General features: G+C 35.9%; 1 protein-coding gene across 1 annotated transcript in view; it reads left to right on the forward strand.

The window, feature by feature from the left end:
- Positions 1–1,472: 1,472 nt before the first annotated feature.
- The window catches only part of LOC145683675 (uncharacterized), a 28,350-nt gene continuing 11,373 nt past the window's right edge, over positions 1,473–18,449 (forward strand). Inside the window, exon 1 of the mRNA XM_081755023.1 lies at positions 1,473–1,629. Within this exon, the coding sequence (XP_081611149.1) occupies positions 1,560–1,629 (70 nt within the window). The 5' untranslated portion in view covers positions 1,473–1,559. The remainder of the gene's footprint in view (positions 1,630–18,449) is intronic.

Here is an 18,449-nt window from a genome sequence, read left to right on the forward strand (position 1 = left end):
GTAAATATGCTTTTATGCGTACTCTCTAAATATAATAAAATATTAATAAAATAAAATAATACCGTTCAGAATATAAATTTTAAGGAATCCTCTGGAGACAACAGTAATAATACACTGTGATAAAAAAAATAACTTTGAAATCATAATATAGTAATAGAATGCAATTTTCTTTATGTTTGTATATAAATTCCCGGAATATTCGCAAAATATCTTCCCGGGAATTTACCCATCACTAATCGGAGATCCCTCGCACGAGAACTGATTGATTTACCACTGAGCTACCGTGTACCCAGAGAGAAAGAAAAAAGAAGAAACTGATTCCAATGTTCATGCTTTTTACAGAAACTAAATCTTTTCAAACTATAAGCACAACAATAACATATTTTTTATTCCAGAATCATTGTGGGGAGGGGATTGTGGGAAGAGGATAAGCTGTAGGGATGGCCACACGGTTCTCGGAGATCCGGTTTTGAGAACCGGCTCTGGACCTGGATCCGAAAACCCGGTTCCAGAACCGGATCTCAGGGACCGGTTCCAGACCTGGATCCGAAAAACTGGTTCCGGAACCGGATCTGCTAGAATCGGATCCGTTCAGACCCGGAAACAGGTTCCACCAGGAACCGGTTCTGGCCGTCCCTAATAAGCTGGCTAAGGAGAGAAGTCAATGGAGAGCTTTTGTGAACGCGTCATTGATTCCCCGGACTACATAGTCCATGGAGTGGGTTTGTTAGTTCAGAAATAAATTATTGATAAATAACCTTATAATACATACTAACAAATGAGTCAATTCTCATCAAAAGAATCACAATAGATAGTTTAATTTTTGTGGTGATGTTTCTTTACACGACACAAAGTTTATGGTTTCGTCCATATTTTACAAATAAATGTACGAAATAAAAATGAAATGAAATCTTTAAGTTTAACGTCCCACGGTTATGCCGGTTAGGCTAAAGGAGACGGTGATAATGAGAAATGAGTGAAATGCTGGAATGAACAAAGTGGTAGGAAACGGGAGAACCCCGAGAAAACCCACGAGCACGGTGTTTGTAAATAAATGTTCGAGCTGTAATTGGAGTATGATTGTTTAATTTAAGAAATATGTTCCAGGAAAGTTAGCATTCTGATCCTTATCACTTATTATAATTGTTATTTGTTTATTATTAACCTAAAAGTCTGAATACATTTTGTGAAAAAAAAAGTCACCGTATTTTTATCATGTTATTCTTTAATTTGGCGTTTCTAATACTAATAGAAACCGGAATTGCATAAGATTAGTTTTGGAACAGAAAATCTTGCTAATGAAGACAAGTTAAGTTATCTTAGCAGTTTAAGAAGATGTAAATATAATTAGGAGAAACACATTTTGTTTCTCTTCAAAACATAAAGCTTGTTTACTGGTAGCTTACTTGTGTAAACGAACTTATTAAAAAGAATCTCGAGATAAGACAGACCAGATGGTTTTCATTAGTCTTAATGTTTGACTGGGCGATATAATAAATATAGGTGACAAACTAGGGGAAATAGAACCCTTCTTGGATTGTTGGTGGAAACACATCAAAATGAGAAGCGCAATTCTTCTGCTTGTTTTGGGATTGGTCTTTGGTTTGGAGGCTCAAAATCTACGGGCAGGTAACTGTATAATATATTCATTTTATCATATATATACAGGGTGTATCAAAACAACACCTACGAGGTTTGGGAGGTGATTCCTGACACCAAGATAAGACAAAAAGTATAAACGATCCTGAGTGCAGAAATGCTTCCTTTCGAGTTATAGGCTGCCGAAAACATGAAAAAATGAACTATGCAGACCCATAGCTCCAATACTATGGAACCTACCGTAGTCGGGTCAAGACTTCACTTAGAAACTAGTGTGTGACTTATCCAAATATCCAAGTTTCAGAATCCTACTTCCGCTACAATTTTTATGGAGGTAGTTGGTGAGTATTTCGAATTGTGTGCCTGTAGCCAAACTCCCTCTATAAAAGTTGCTTCGTGAGTACCTTAAGATTCTGAAACATGTATTTTTGGACAGCGCACATATTAGTTGCTAAATGTAATCTTGACTCGACTAAGGTAGGATCCATAGTTTTGAAGCTATGGACCTTTAAAGTTTATTTTTTTTTTTCATATTTTCGGCAGCCTATAACTTCGAAAGGAAGCATTTGTGCACCCAAGTTTGTCTACACTTTTCCTCTTATCTTGGTGTCAGGTATCACCTTCCAAACGTTGTCGGTGTTGTTTTGAAACACCCTGTTTATTAAAAGTAATAGATACGAAATAATGGTAGAATCACATAGAGAAATCTTATTGCTGGACTGGTGTGAACTCGCAACTCAAATTCACGCTTGTCGCCTTTATAGGCTGACTACTTACCATTACATTTAGATTTTGAAAATGAAATGAAATGAACTCTTTCAGTTTAACGTCTCTCGATTATGTCCTGTAGGCTAAAGGAGACAATGATTAAGGCAAGTGAATGATGATGGAATGATTGGTGAAATGACAATGTGTGAGGAAACGAGAGTACCTCAAGAAAACCCTCAAGAAGACACGATGTTGTCCACCACAAACTTACTTGGGCGGGGATGGAACCAGGAACACACGAACCAGAGGTAAGCGCTCTACCACTAAGAGATTTAGATTTTATGTAAAAAGGTGTTCCGAATTTTTCAAAACTAGCTGTGAAAGATCACGCCAGTGGCAGGCAAGTCATTCATGTCATATAGTGCCATCTTCGGAACAAATCAAATATCAGTTTTAACTGTGTACCTGTGTTAGTTCGGTGGAGACAACCATTTGAATGCTGTGCGTTGAACTTCCATTCTGCATGGCAATCTTTCAGTCCAGACGGCTGATCTTGACAAGCCTGTAGTACTAAATCGGGATTCTAGAGTGGATGTTCCATGTAGCAACAGTTTTTCAATAGTCTTGGCAACAACAGCTGTGTACACTGAAGAATTGTCACGCAGAATGGGCCTGACCTTAACGCATAACAAATTATTTAAATCTCAAACTAATTGATACAGCTAGAAAGTTGAAACTAATACGTTATTTTTCCTATAGATGGCACCATATGTCATGAACAGCTAATTGTCAGTGGCGCGAAATTTCAGCGTCACGTCGGGAACGTTTGGAAATATCCTCGCATATTACTATAGACCTAAGCCAAACTCTTTTGTCACTAGGTGTTCTCGATGCTATGATAAACACTGCTTGAATAGTGCGGCGTTGCCAGGTAGTGTCGAGTGTTTACTGGTGCCAGATAATAAAGGAAGTAATCATGGGATTTTGCTTGGATACTTACTGGAGAAATTAGTTTTCGACCCTCACCGCAATTCACAGCAAAGTTCCGCTTCTCGAACTGCAAAGCTAGAATCCAAGAATTAAACGTACAAATTTGGCAATAACGCATTATGGCGTTCTGAGCAAGTTTCTTCTCAAAATATATTTCCTTAAATGTAAATTAATATTTAAATAAAATAGGAAACATAACACGTAAAACAGTCAAACAATATATCTATTTCGTAATAAGATCGTTACTTTAAAGTACTTTACACATTCAAATAAACATTTCATAAAATCGAGCACTTCTGATAAGATTTAACAGCAAGTGCCATCTTGTGTGCTCATTGTAAAACGAAACAAATATTTTCTTTTATTTGTTACCCTTTCGATATAAGAAGACTCAATCAAATGAAGCAGTGTCTTGTGTTGTAGCTGAAACATAACTTTATCATATAGTACAATATTTATAATATGTAACGTTTCATTGCGCAGTAGTTAAGTGAATGAGATAAAATATGTACTGACTTCCGGGTGGTGATCCACCTTAATACTTTCTACTACATAACTCTCCTATACTTAATTTTCTTTCTACTAACTTCAACTACATCTTTTGAATATCAGCCTGTTTTACTATTCTTAATTATCTTTTATATTGACGTTTCGTCTTCCACTACACGCAACACCTCCCTATTCATTTTCCATTTCTGCTGGCTAATATTCTCAGTTTTTCTATACCCCTTCCCGCTAGTCTAGTGGTTAGCGCGTGCACCCTTGGTGCATATGGTAGTGGTTCGATTTCCAGCTGCAAAGCACAAAAAAAAATTAATTTTACAATCCTTTAATTTCATTTAGCATCCAGTTCTTTAATTTGAAGGACATTCCTACGAGTCATCACACTTAAATAAATTCATTTCATTATTATTATTATTATTATTATTATTATTATTATTATTATTATTATTATTATTATTATTATTATTATTATTATTAAGAGCTTCCCTATGGTTATATAGTTACCTTACATGTCTTCGGCGAGGAAGACAGGGTTCAATTCTCGGCGGGACCTAATTATGATTAGCATTAGGAATTAGAGTTCTGGACTTTTTGTAGCTATTGCCATGTCAGCCCGTCACGAGTGAAGGATGACGTCCCTCGGTGAACACACTATCCGAGGAGGTAGGGAGGAACAAATTTATGCACCATCTTTGCATTTGCCTGGTGTGAATAAGGAAAACCTCATTCAAGACGGTTAGCCTAAAAGTGTTGTTAATTTTTTTTTGACCATCGGGATTTCAACACGGGATCACTCGCACCAAAGCCGAGAGCGTTCGCGGATACGCTGCGCGAGGCCACGCGTGAGCTCATGTGGTTCGGATTCCACGTTAAAATTATACGTCCATGTCTTATATAGCTTGGTTGTTGAAAGGGACGCTGAACTTTAATCATACCAACTAAATAAATTCTTTCTTTCATTCAGATTCCAACATCCTCTACCCGATTTTCGTGGGGGCCTCACTATCTCAATGGTAAAGCGCTTACCTCTGCTGTGTGGGTCCTTGGCTCGAATCCCGACCAAGTAAGTTTTTCCGTGTCCACCCACACTTTCATTCCACCATTATTCCATTTCCTTAACCATACGTCTCCCTTAGCCTAACGGGAATTTTATTTTCCGATTTTTGTTTTTATTTGGTTTAACGTCCTGTGATTACGCACCGAGGCTAAGGTACACTGATGATGAGATATATGATAATGGTGGAATGAAGGAAGTGGAAGAGATTGGGAGAACCCCGAAAAAAAACACGCACGTTTTTTTTTGTCCACCACAAAGTATACTTGGCGTGAACTAAGATCGAACCAGGGATCGCACCCACGTAATGCTTTTCGTAGTGTTCATGTTCTTCTCTGCATACATATTTTGCGAGTATGTTGTTACAGAATAGATTTCCAATGAGAGTACATACCGTCAATATAAACCCGAAAGGTAATTCTGATGCTATTTTAAAAAGTAGGTCTTATCTCACGTAGTGTAGGGACAAAAATGAGATATTATCCTGAAATCAGTCCCATCTAATTTTGCACAAAAATAATTTCTTAATGTCTTCTGCATTCCTTGCTGAACGATCTATAAAATACGACTACGTCCCTTTTAAAGGATTTTTTCACATGAAAAATTAGTAATACCTAGGTAGGTTCCGTTATTCACTTTTTACTATTACTGAAAAAAAAAGAAATATCACTTTAGATTGAAAACATTATATTTGGAGACGGTTTCCCCCTGTCATATTTTATTGTAACTCTGATAATAACAGAGTTACCTATGTTAGGGGATTTTTGAAACACACTGTATTTTTTTAAAAAAATCTCATGTAGTTCAATTAAGATGCTTTTAAAATATCCTCTAAAATTTCAATGAAAAATTTCAATGATGAACTATGTGTTGTACCTCCTTCACCTTTGCTACAAACTGTAGAGTTAATTATTCGATAAAACATGGCGGTATTGCTTCTATGGTGTATTCTATGGTTTAAATTCAAATTTACTCTCATTAGTACTCGTATGGGGGGATGGTGGAATGTAAAAATAATTGAAAATGTCCGATATTAGTGGGGTCCGTAATTTGTTTGCTGATAGTTCAAAATCAAAGGTATTCTCTCCGTGTGAAGAACGGGCATTCTACTTGTATCTAATGAGTAAACTGTCACCGTCCTACAGCTCATTTTTTTGCAATTTAAAAGAAACATTGAGAAAATAGATTTATTCTGAACTTTATTAATCAACCCTCGTATAAATAAAAATGTTCTAGAAACTCTTTGTCACCGCTTTGGAATGTTTGTTCATCTGTGTTGGTAGACTTCCGTTCGATTTCATAACCATATACGGACATACGACGCAGAAACAACGACTCTCTTTGTGAACGTTCTCTAACTCCGGAAAATCGGGAAAGTCGCAAAACATTTTACTTCTCTTCAGTGCTCAACGCTGATTTGATTATTTAAAATGGCCGCACTTCTTCGGCCAAGGAGTGTGAACTTGGTAGTATACGTCATCATCGGGGCGCTCGAGCACCCAGAACTTATACACAATAGCTGACTGGACAAAGGGGCAGTTGCTCTGCACTTAATCGACGAGGCAATCGTCGACGTTCGTTCCAACGCGCTTCTGAGAGCAGCAGTTAGGCTGCCCATACTCACTTTTACTAATAGTCAATGACGTGCACGTAAACGTTCTATAGTAAAACTCAAAGTGACAAAGTTTTTTATCTATATGTGGAAGTGATAGTTTGTTGTTCTTCACATCAAAACTTTTTACGCAAGTGTACTCGTCTAATAATACGGCGACAACTTGGAATTCTCATCGAGGAAGTAGCAGTTAACATTTCAACGTTGGACTTCAACTTCAACGACTACGTATATATTGGAATACAGGACAGAGGGGATGTAACGTCAACAGGCTAGCTGAAGAAACATGTGAGTTATCTATTATATTAAGCCACCACATTATCTGCTATTCAAGCCACCACACCGTTGTGTTACTGATACTGAGTTGTTAACAGTAGATGCATTTGAAACATACATGCTTGTGATATTTGTGCTTATATAGTAACATTACACTCGTTTTACCAAAAGGTTATGTAATGTACCATTACAGTTGAAAGTAATGGCAATTTTTTTTTTACGCACCCTGTACCTAGTAATTTTTTTTTTATTCAATTTCGGTTTAGCTACACAATTTATTTACTCCCTTTACTTCGAATTAAATATAATGAATCGAAAGGTTTCATTAATAACCATATTTTCCCACTGTATAATATATTTATTTATATTTTGATTAAGTGTAAATCCCATTTTCTGATATATAAGTTGAAAAGTTTCCAGGTTTACCATTCTGACGTCATACCGAAACATAGTTCTGTCATTGGATATAAATTTTCTTAATTTCAGACCAATGTAGAATTTAGTCAGGTACCTAACCTTTTCCCTCACCCCCTCTCAGTAGTCCATAGTCACTTTCAGATCCGGTTATATCTGGATTTACCAAATTTCCATTCGCTTTGTAATTTCCGCGGCTAAAGTTTTCGTTCTGATTGGAGGAATTCTCCTACCTCTGGCTTTTTCGGCGCAATGTTATCAGAATAATCGAAGACACACTAGCAGGAGCAGCTTGTGAATTTTGTGCTACATATTTTTCGGGAAGGATTCGAATTTCCAAGGACAACTAAGGTAACATATAATGTAATTCAATAGTTAAAGATTTACAACGGAATAGGAGCCCGGAAAATCCACAAATTTTGGTAAAGAAGCTGCAATTCAGTGAAATAAGGATTTGTGTTTACAGACGCCATATTGCTCGTTATCCAAGCCAAAGAATAGACAATATAGGAAAGTGATTTTTGACATTTTAAAACTCAGTTAGGATTAGGGAAATTACGACCTGTTTAGTGCATGTTGTTCGTGTATTAGGTAGATGTGATTTTTTTTTTATTTTACAGTAAGTGCATGTACGTAGTAGGTTTGATAGTTGTAATGTAAATAATCATAATGGCAGCTTAAGTTAGCTTAAAAGGGCTCCTATCCCCTTTTCTGAATTGAACCGGTTCTAGCGGGGGAATGGGTTAGTTATTGTTCGTTTTAGGGCCTTTTCCCCTTTTAGGGGAAGGGACCCTCCATAAACTTCGTTAAGGTGCCCCCCGGGCATCAACTTTTGGTAGTCATTATGTAAACAATTGGTCAGGTCAATTGGACCTAGTGTTTACCTTTCTCATTTTGCCCCCTCTAAATTAAATAGAGCCGACGGTATATATCAGAAGGGAGTATTTATTTTGTCAACATGCATGTAACTAAATGGTGCATGTTTGGTTTAGTTAGTTGTTTTATGTATAGTATTAGCAGTGGTGTATGTAGTTAGTAGTCTTGTGTGAGTGTGTGAAATTTCGGTTAGGACAGTGTATAAATATGTGTTAATTTAGTACCATTTTCCTAACAGAAATAAACCAGAGTAAATATTAAATTTCTGATTAATGAGTACAAGTATAGATTTCAGTACACGGTAAATTATGCCTCCACTACAGCGCCACAGCGTCCGGTTTCGGTACTCAATTGTTTGTTGACAATACGACATCGCATAACTTAGTGATCTAGGTTGTTGGATTTTAGTCATTTATTCAAAAATTACTTTCATTGGACATGGTTTTCGGTTCAGATGAGTATACCTTCGTATAAAATAACATGAGATCTTACCGTGCGAAAAATTTCAGCTTGCTAGGGTCAATAGAAATTGAAATATCTGCTGAAATAAAGAATACCTATTTTCTTAGTAGAAGTAAAGCCCATATGCTGTTACTGTTTGTTTCAAAATGTAGTATTAAATTCTCTTTTCCCGTGGCTGTAGAAAATTCCATTGTTGCTTCAGTTTTATCAACAAATCAGAAATAGATTAATCATTGACAATTTAACCTTCCGTAAATACATGTATGATTTTTTTTTTAAACCTGCAAGGTAAATACAATTTGGGTGCTTCGAAATAAAGAGTACGTGGTTCGATGAATGTGATCGTGTGGTGGTTTGAGCGTGATAGATTGTGATAGTTATATATATATATATATATATATATATATATATATATATATATATATATATTTATTACTGCGTAATGTAAATATGTGTATGGCCTGCGTGTAAAATGTACGAAATAGGGTGTTTATAAAATATTACTTCGTGCGAAAATTAGTAGATAATGAATGAATGTAATGATATGTTAATAATATGATATATAATATGAACGAGATGACGACCCCTATATTTAAATGGATAGGCCTAGTGAATTTTATATAGTGAAAATATGAATATGTTTACGAAGAAAGAAAGAAAGAAAAAAAAATCTCTCGCGTTTTGACTTCTACACCAGTGCATTCATCCAACCGAGTTTGCTACTTGGATAGTAAATTATAGTTGGGAATTGTGTGTTACTTTGCATTTATGTACCTCATAATAACAGCCCCAGATCTTAAGCCTTTCAATAGATAGAGTAGCATCATGTGGGAATTACTTCTAAAGGTTGACAGAAATGATAATTAAGAAAACCAACTGCTATATCCTGTGATCATCGAAAAGTACAGGTTTCGGTCATTTGTACCTTTAACATTCATTGCCTCTCCGAGATTTTTTTTTTTTGTCGCTTACCTTATTTAGTTATTGTGCAGTGTTCATATAACTCAGTTCGGACTATCCGATTAAATCAACTGCTACTAAATTAATATTCATGTCATTAGCGTACCCGGACGTCGACCCCTAGTCCCCTTAAGTATTTTTCATGTCTTTTCTTAGTTTAATTAGATGAGGGAAATTAACGACGTCCCAGACGGTGGCATGTCTGCGCTGGGTAGCCATCGGTGATGTTTCGGTAATTGAAATCACCGATCCAAAATTCAGTTTATTTATTTAATTTTTTTAATTTTGGCGAATTACTAATTAGGGATACCTTAGCTATTACTCTAATTTCATCCCTATTCTGGAATCTTCTAGTTTCCAAGAGGTCGGATGATTTTTTTTTTTCTTGAAATTCTAAATTAGCGCCTTCTCTAACCTTCCGGACGATTTCCGGGAACCTGCTGGTTTGGGCCGGATACGGGGATCGGATTTCAATCTTACAACCAAATTCTTGTGGGATTGGGATCTGATGGACACAGAACTTGCATCCTTGGCAGCAGGGCGTTCCTTGAGTCTACGTATTTGAGTAGACCACCCTTTTGGCATGTTAAGAATATTTTGACTATGGATTTTGTTGAGAGCGAAATTCGATTTCTGTCTTTGTAGCGTTAGTTATTTCCCACTTAAGTCTTTGGCGCCACTATTTCTTCGTCTTCCTTCTTCTCTATCTCTCTCTGTCTTCATTACTTCGAGATTTTTTTTTTAAATTTCAACCTCCCCCCCCCCCTGGTTTCTGAAACTCATGAAAATGTACAATATTCCATATCACTTATTTCGATCGTATGTACTAACTGAGACATCGAGGGATGCAATTCGTGGAGGTATTGCAGCACATCTCGGGACCATTTTCGCGATATTCAATCCACCACTGGAGAAATTGATGGGAAGGTACACTATGCCTTCGGATTCCTAGAAACATTCGTTATTCATGGATCATACAAATTATATCCATTGACAACTGATTACTGGTTTTTATTTCTATTGATTGGTCATATAGTGTGTATGTATTAGTAGTCTGGGCCCACTAGTTTCCAATAACATTGATTTTTTTTTTATACATCTATATATGTGCTTACATAGTTTTAAAAGTTACGTGCCTGCTCATTTTGTTGCATTTCCACCTCTTATGTCAACTATTTTTTATATATCTACGCGGATCTTTAGTAAATTGAAAATGATTATTGATTATCGGGTTTATACATATAAATTACATTGTTGCAACCTTATGAGGAAAAAAAAAGTGAATTTTTGATAGTCAGGGTTTTTGTTTTGTCTTTGAGCCAATAAAATATAAATATTTATAAAATATGAATACTTGTCGAATATGAACGGTTATGTAAAATTTAAACGTCGACAAAATACTACGATGGATATTAAAGTAAAATTTATTGTATTGAGTAATATGAATATATATATACGAGTATGTATGTAATGGGCTCGGTATTTACCCTGGTTTTATTTAGGTTGCCAAAGGTTTTTGACACCCGACCTTTACCAACTATTTGTGATATATAGCGTTACCGCGTATATTGTAATAAATTACATTTTGTTGAGTGGTTATTGATGTCTGTAACTATTAAAGTTGAATATAATGTTAAATACCGCATGTAAGTAAAACAAGTAGCAGGTCGTAAGATAAGTAAAATAACCCTAATCCTCATCCAAATTTATTCGCAAGATCAAAGTGAAATTAATAACCTACGAAACAGTGTGCCCCACCAACGAATCTTCTATCAGTAAACTCTGAAACAAATCCTTCCCCTACGATCGGAAATTTAACTATTCAGTGACTAGAATCTTCTGACTACAAGATCTATACTATAAAGAAAATTACTGGTCTTAAATTTAATGAAGTGAAATTTGGTTGATAATTTAATGTGAATACCGGAATATGGAAATATGTTCTCAATGTCTGTGACTGGATTTAATAAATTTTTTTTAACCTTGATAAACTTTGAAATTTTATATTGAGTGCGTCGAGTGACGAAATGAGAAATATAAATATATATATGATATGAAGCAACTATTTGTCTATAGTTAAAACAAAAATAATTAAATACTCTCATGGACACAAACCACAGTGCGAAAAGAGAGTTGGAAAAGGGAGCTATTATCGATGTGAGAACAAAGACTCATAAAATCGTCGAAATGTCTCCTCTTGGGACAGAGACCTAATAAAATGTTACTAAAGTGTTTTTTTTTTAAGGATGATTAACCAATTATATTTTTTTTTCTTTCTTTTCCGCAACGATATATATATATTCATTACATTGAATCCTAAATGTATTGATCTTTGAATTTTTTATTTTTGTCTTTCATTTTTTTTTGTCAAATTCTCTTTTATGTAATTCAACTTTTAATATATATATAGGAAGAGAAATGTGTTATTTGGTCTTGATAAAATTAGCGAACTTCTATGCATGTTAATGAAACATTCTTGCCATGTATTAAGTTTTTCCCTGTTATGTCCAACTAATTTTTCTTTTATTGAAATGTAATAAATGTATATAGTAATGTAGTTAGGTTAGTTTAATTTAACTAAATACAACCCGAAGTATACATTGTCCTGTATGAATGTGTGTGTGAGTGAAATGTAGGTTCATTATTAAGTGCATCCATTATTTTGACATATATGTGTGACTTATTATAATTAATGGTAGTTATCAATTAAACTCATTGAATGTTAATACTAACTTAAGTTGGCTCTATGAAGGAAGTAAAAAGGACTGGAGTAGCCTGAACAAATGATCAGCATGGGAGAACTGTGAGAGTCAAAATCTTCTACGAATATGTAATACTCTGATTTTTTTTTTCTTTGTGGTCGATTCTAACATGCCATCAACTTCGTCTTTTATTTTTCAAATATTGGAAAATAGTCTAGAACTTCTGGAAATATTGAATAAACTGTAAACTTAAACTTTCTCGTCTATCTCAGATCTAGATCGGGATAATTTGGTAGTTGGGGTTAAATGGATCTAGATCGGGGATGTATGGGTTAACATGTGTCTACCCTTGATCACCTTAATACCAAATATTAACCCAATAGCTATTGGAATTCGATAATTATTCACTTTTCTTTACCATATTTTTTCAAAATATTCAGTAACAGTTTCCTCTTTATTACCTTCTTACTTTACCTCTTTCCTCTTCTATTTTCCTTTTCCTTTCTTCATCTTCTTCTTCTATTTTTTTTTTAATAAAACTGAAAAGGAGGTCGTGACTGGGAATCCTAGATGTAATAAACACGGTCATGTATTTAGTTATTTTATTTCATTCTCTTTAGAAGTCCGATGAAAAGTTTTCTCGCTTCAATCGAATCTAGTATGTTCAAAATTAAGAAACGTTTGTTTCTATGGCAACGACGACTCTCCCTTTTACAGTTTTAAAGTGGCGACACGTGACAAGACTGTTGCTATGGTAACCATGTTTACTGTGGTAACGGATCTGAAAATGCTTATTGAATAATACCAGTTATCATGCCAATCAGTTTGAGTTGGTGAACCGCGATAAGAATGGTTGTTATGGCAACGTTTGTTTCCATGGCAACGGATCTCAGTTTAAATGGCAACCGATAGATTTGAAATTTTTTAAGAATGTCAAAGAGGGAGGTTGAAGGCATGTTGAATTGATTACAACATTGAAATTAATAAGAGAAATTTTATAGTCAAATGAAATAAGTAGAGTCGTTGGCTACTTTGTCATTTTTGTTTCCTTTTCTAAGGGGGAGAAAGAGAAGGAGTGTCCAAATTTTTCTAAAATTAGAATTAAACGCTAGAAGGGTTTCAAGGAAGGAAAGAGAATGGGAGTCCTTTAAGTCATGAATAATACTTGTCTGGATAGCAAATAAGTATTTTATAGTATATGTGTATTTTTGCTATATATATCTTGTCTTTTGTAAAGTGTAAAGTGTCTCAAAACTATGGCAACAAAAAAGGTTGTGGTGTCACAGGACGAGTGTGAAATCACGTGCACTCAATGCACATTAAATGAAAAAGAGAAAAGATCTCGCGCCCCGCGAAGATTAATTAGATGCACCGGTTGTGGACAAAAATGGATCCACTTTGCTTGTTCCAATTTAGATGATACTGCGGAAAATGCAGAAAAGGTGCAAACCGGCGAAATAGAAAAATATTGTGAGGACTGTGAAAAGGACCGAGGCCAAATATCTCCAGCGGAGATATCTGACCTCGACGATGAGGAAAAAAATGAAAATCACAGTGATTCTCGGGATCAGACGGCAAACCCGAAGGAAGGAATGTCATCTGGAGGGTCTGACACGTCTGCATTAATTCGCCAGATGATGGAAATGATGCATGAAAAATTTTCTAACATGGAACAAAATAATACAGAAATGAGGCGTGAGAATGCAGAAATGAGACGTGAAATAAATGAAAAGTTTGACACCTCGAAACGAGAGACCGATGCTCGATTCGAGGTATTAAACAACAAATTTGACCAGATTTGTTTAGACTTTGCTTCTTCGATTAGTAAATTGAAAGAACAAACGTCTACTGAACTGGAGCAGGTTAGATACCAGGCCCAACAGTCTACCGAGCAGCTCAGAGACGAAACAAATGAGAAATTAAACGAAATAGATGTAAGGTTTGAGGGTACAAACAAAAGATTTGGTGACATCGAACGAAAGGTTGAACAGCAGCAGGCTGAAATAAGTAAATTGAATGTTGTAATATCCGACCTATCAATAGAAACTAAACTAGAGTCGGTTGATCAAAGAATTAGTCGAATTCAAACTGAGGTAGACAGTATTAAGGGGAAGATTACTAAACTGGAAATCGTCAAGTCTGACATCCCCTATCCTTTTCCTGATAGCGATTCTATAGGGAAAAATTTCCCAGAAACGAGTAACGTCCTCCCGGGAAAGAGTCAAGTGTTGCCTGATGCACGGGACACAACCATGTATTGTCCCCCGCATCAGCCAACCTCGAAATCATGGTTGAGTAATTTCGATGTACCGATGCAGTCGAGTGTTGTGACTACAACAGTCACTAGCGTAAATGCTCACTCTACCTTTGGAATGGTACAATCTTACAGCGTGCTGCCAGGAGGGGAAAGGAGATGTGCCGGACCGTCAGTTACTGCAGTGGTGGGTCCTAAATTCGAACCTTACATGGTCAATACTAATTATAAAACCTCTCTTGGTCATATGGGAGCGTTCAGTTCAGTGACCACTCCGTCGGTGGCAAATCCGGTGACAACCCCAACCGCTCAGGATAACGCGTTGATTCCACTAGATTCTTTTCCTGCCCCGTATAGTATGAGCTCTAAAGTTTCCCTCCGGGATATTGAACGTTTTCCCACTTTCGATGGGAACATTACTAACGGGTTACCTCGAGTTTTCCTGCGAAGATTGCAGCAATATCTAGACATGTACAAACTTACTGATGGGGAACGCCTACAAATAGTTGAAAAATGTTTGATCGCCGCTTCGGGCGCATGGTTTGCCTCGGTTAAATACCAAATCCGGACGTTCGGTGATTTTTTGATTCTTTTCAAAGAAGAATATTGTAATGAGCACATCGAACGACTCCAAAAAAGAAACTTACAATCACTCCGGTATGATCGCTCCAAGTATGGATCCCTCTTGGACTATGCTTGGAAAATTATCGAACTATATTATCAGATAGCTGAACATCCCTCGCAGGCCGAACTGGTAGATATTATAGTTAACGCTCTTCCACCTGATGAGTCCCGGGCCATAGCGTCCCACTTGTGCCAAACGGTGCGAGAAGTCACCTCACGGTTAGCTGCCTTGTGCGGTAAGGAAGTTGGTGGTCCACCAAAACGATACTTCGCCCGACAGGCAAAGATTCTAAAACCGACGAAGACGAAGGTAACGGCAAGTTGCCAGACAGATTTCCTGAGTTATACCCAAGCTGGATCTCGTTATCCTAGTGGGTATGGCTCAGAAAACAACAATAATGGCCGGCGACTATTTAGGAATCGGCCCATGTTCAACAATCGCCGGAGTTATCGTCCCTATGACCGTACCAACATGGAATCAAACCCGGATAGGGGCGATAACGCCAGGAGGAATTTTAACAGGACGTACGGAAGAAGGGAGAACGGTAATAGTCAGGGCAATAATAATAACAATAATAGTAACAATAATGTAAATCGACCCCAGAATTCAGTCCCTTCGCAAGTGCGTGGTAACGGTGAGCCTAGAACAATATTAAATGGCAGTGATAGACGGGAAACTGCGGCCTAATGTCATTTGATATGCTACTCGGCGAGTGAAGCCTCACGAGTTGTCTCTGTTGATGTCACAGTTAGAACTTCTGTCCGTTCTATTGCTATATGAACACTACTGAAAAAAAAAAAAGTATCGGAACTCACAATTTTCGAAATTTAAAGATTTTCAATTGTACAGAAGATAAACGTAATGAATTACTCGCGCAATACCCCAAGCAGATATAATATACTGTCCTAGTGTGACTGGTAATGTTTGAATGAGATGAATGAGTGTGTTAATTTAACAAGCATCAGTAGTTAGTATTCCCAATTAGCAAAATTTTGTTATTCTAACAAAATTTTGTTAATGGGCCGGGGAAAACTGTAATGTACCATTACAGTTGAAAGTAATGGCAATTTTTTTTTACGCACCCTGTACCTAGTAATTTTTTTTTTATTCAATTTCGGTTTAGCTACACAATTTATTTACTCCCTTTACTTCGAATTAAATATAATGAATCGAAAGGTTTCATTAATAACCATATTTTCCCACTGTATAATATATTTATTTATATTTTGATTAAGTGTAAATCCCATTTTCTGATATATAAGTTGAAAAGTTTCCAGGTTTACCATTCTGACGTCATACCGAAACATAGTTCTGTCATTGGATATAAATTTTCTTAATTTCAGACCAATGTAGAATTTAGTCAGGTACCTAACCTTTTCCCTCACCCCCTCTCAGTAGTCCATAGTCACTTTCAGATCCGGTTATATCTGGATTTACCAAATTTCCATTCGCTTTGTAATTTCCGCGGCTAAAGTTTTCGTTCTGATTGGAGGAATTCTCCTACCTCTGGCTTTTTCGGCGCAATGTTATCAGAATAATCGAAGACACACTAGCAGGAGCAGCTTGTGAATTTTGTGCTACATATTTTTCGGGAAGGATTCGAATTTCCAAGGACAACTAAGGTAACATATAATGTAATTCAATAGTTAAAGATTTACAACGGAATAGGAGCCCGGAAAATCCACAAATTTTGGTAAAGAAGCTGCAATTCAGTGAAATAAGGATTTGTGTTTACAGACGCCATATTGCTCGTTATCCAAGCCAAAGAATAGACAATATAGGAAAGTGATTTTTGACATTTTAAAACTCAGTTAGGATTAGGGAAATTACGACCTGTTTAGTGCATGTTGTTCGTGTATTAGGTAGATGTGATTTTTTTTTTATTTTACAGTAAGTGCATGTACGTAGTAGGTTTGATAGTTGTAATGTAAATAATCATAATGGCAGCTTAAGTTAGCTTAAAAGGGCTCATATCCCCTTTTCTGAATTGAACCGGTTCTAGCGGGGGAATGGGTTAGTTATTGTTCGTTTTAGGGCCTTTTCCCCTTTTAGGGGAAGGGACCCTCCATAAACTTCGTTAAGGTGCCCCCCGGGCATCAACTTTTGGTAGTCATTATGTAAACAATTGGTCAGGTCAATTGGACCTAGTGTTTACCTTTCTCATTTTGCCCCCTCTAAATTAAATAGAGCCGACGGTATATATCAGAAGGGAGTATTTATTTTGTCAACATGCATGTAACTAAATGGTGCATGTTTGGTTTAGTTAGTTGTTTTATGTATAGTATTAGCAGTGGTGTATGTAGTTAGTAGTCTTGTGTGAGTGTGTGAAATTTCGGTTAGGACAGTGTATAAATATGTGTTAATTTAGTACCATTTTCCTAACAGAAATAAACCAGAGTAAATATTAAATTTCTGATTAATGAGTACAAGTATAGATTTCAGTACACGGTAAATTATGCCTCCACTACAGCGCCACAGCGTCCGGTTTCGGTACTCAATTGTTTGTTGACAATACGACATCGCATAACTTAGTGATCTAGGTTGTTGGATTTTAGTCATTTATTCAAAAATTACTTTCATTGGACATGGTTTTCGGTTCAGATGAGTATACCTTCGTATAAAATAACATGAGATCTTACCGTGCGAAAAATTTCAGCTTGCTAGGGTCAATAGAAATTGAAATATCTGCTGAAATAAAGAATACCTATTTTCTTAGTAGAAGTAAAGCCCATATGCTGTTACTGTTTGTTTCAAAATGTAGTATTAAATTCTCTTTTCCCGTGGCTGTAGAAAATTCCATTGTTGCTTCAGTTTTATCAACAAATCAGAAATAGATTAATCATTGACAATTTAACCTTCCGTAAATACATGTATGATTTTTTTTTAAAACCTGCAAGGTAAATACAATTTGGGTGCTTCGAAATAAAGAGTACGTGGTTCGATGAATGTGATCGTGTGGTGGTTTGAGCGTGATAGATTGTGATAGTTATATATATATATATATATATATATATATATATATATATATATATATATATATATATATATATATATTTATTACTGCGTAATGTAAATATGTGTATGGCCTGCGTGTAAAATGTACGAAATAGGGTGTTTATAAAATATTACTTCGTGCGAAAATTAGTAGATAATGAATGAATGTAATGATATGTTAATAATATGATATATAATATGAACGAGATGACGACCCCTATATTTAAATGGATAGGCCTAGTGAATTTTATATAGTGAAAATATGAATATGTTTACGAAGAAAGAAAGAAAGAAAAAAAAATCTCTCGCGTTTTGACTTCTACACCAGTGCATTCATCCAACCGAGTTTGCTACTTGGATAGTAAATTATAGTTGGGAATTGTGTGTTACTTTGCATTTATGTACCTCATAATAACAGC

This window comes from Thermobia domestica, chromosome 4 (assembly GCF_964235325.1).
Source record: "Thermobia domestica chromosome 4, izTheDome1.hap1.1, whole genome shotgun sequence".
NCBI classification, from domain to species: domain Eukaryota; kingdom Metazoa; phylum Arthropoda; class Insecta; order Zygentoma; family Lepismatidae; genus Thermobia; species Thermobia domestica.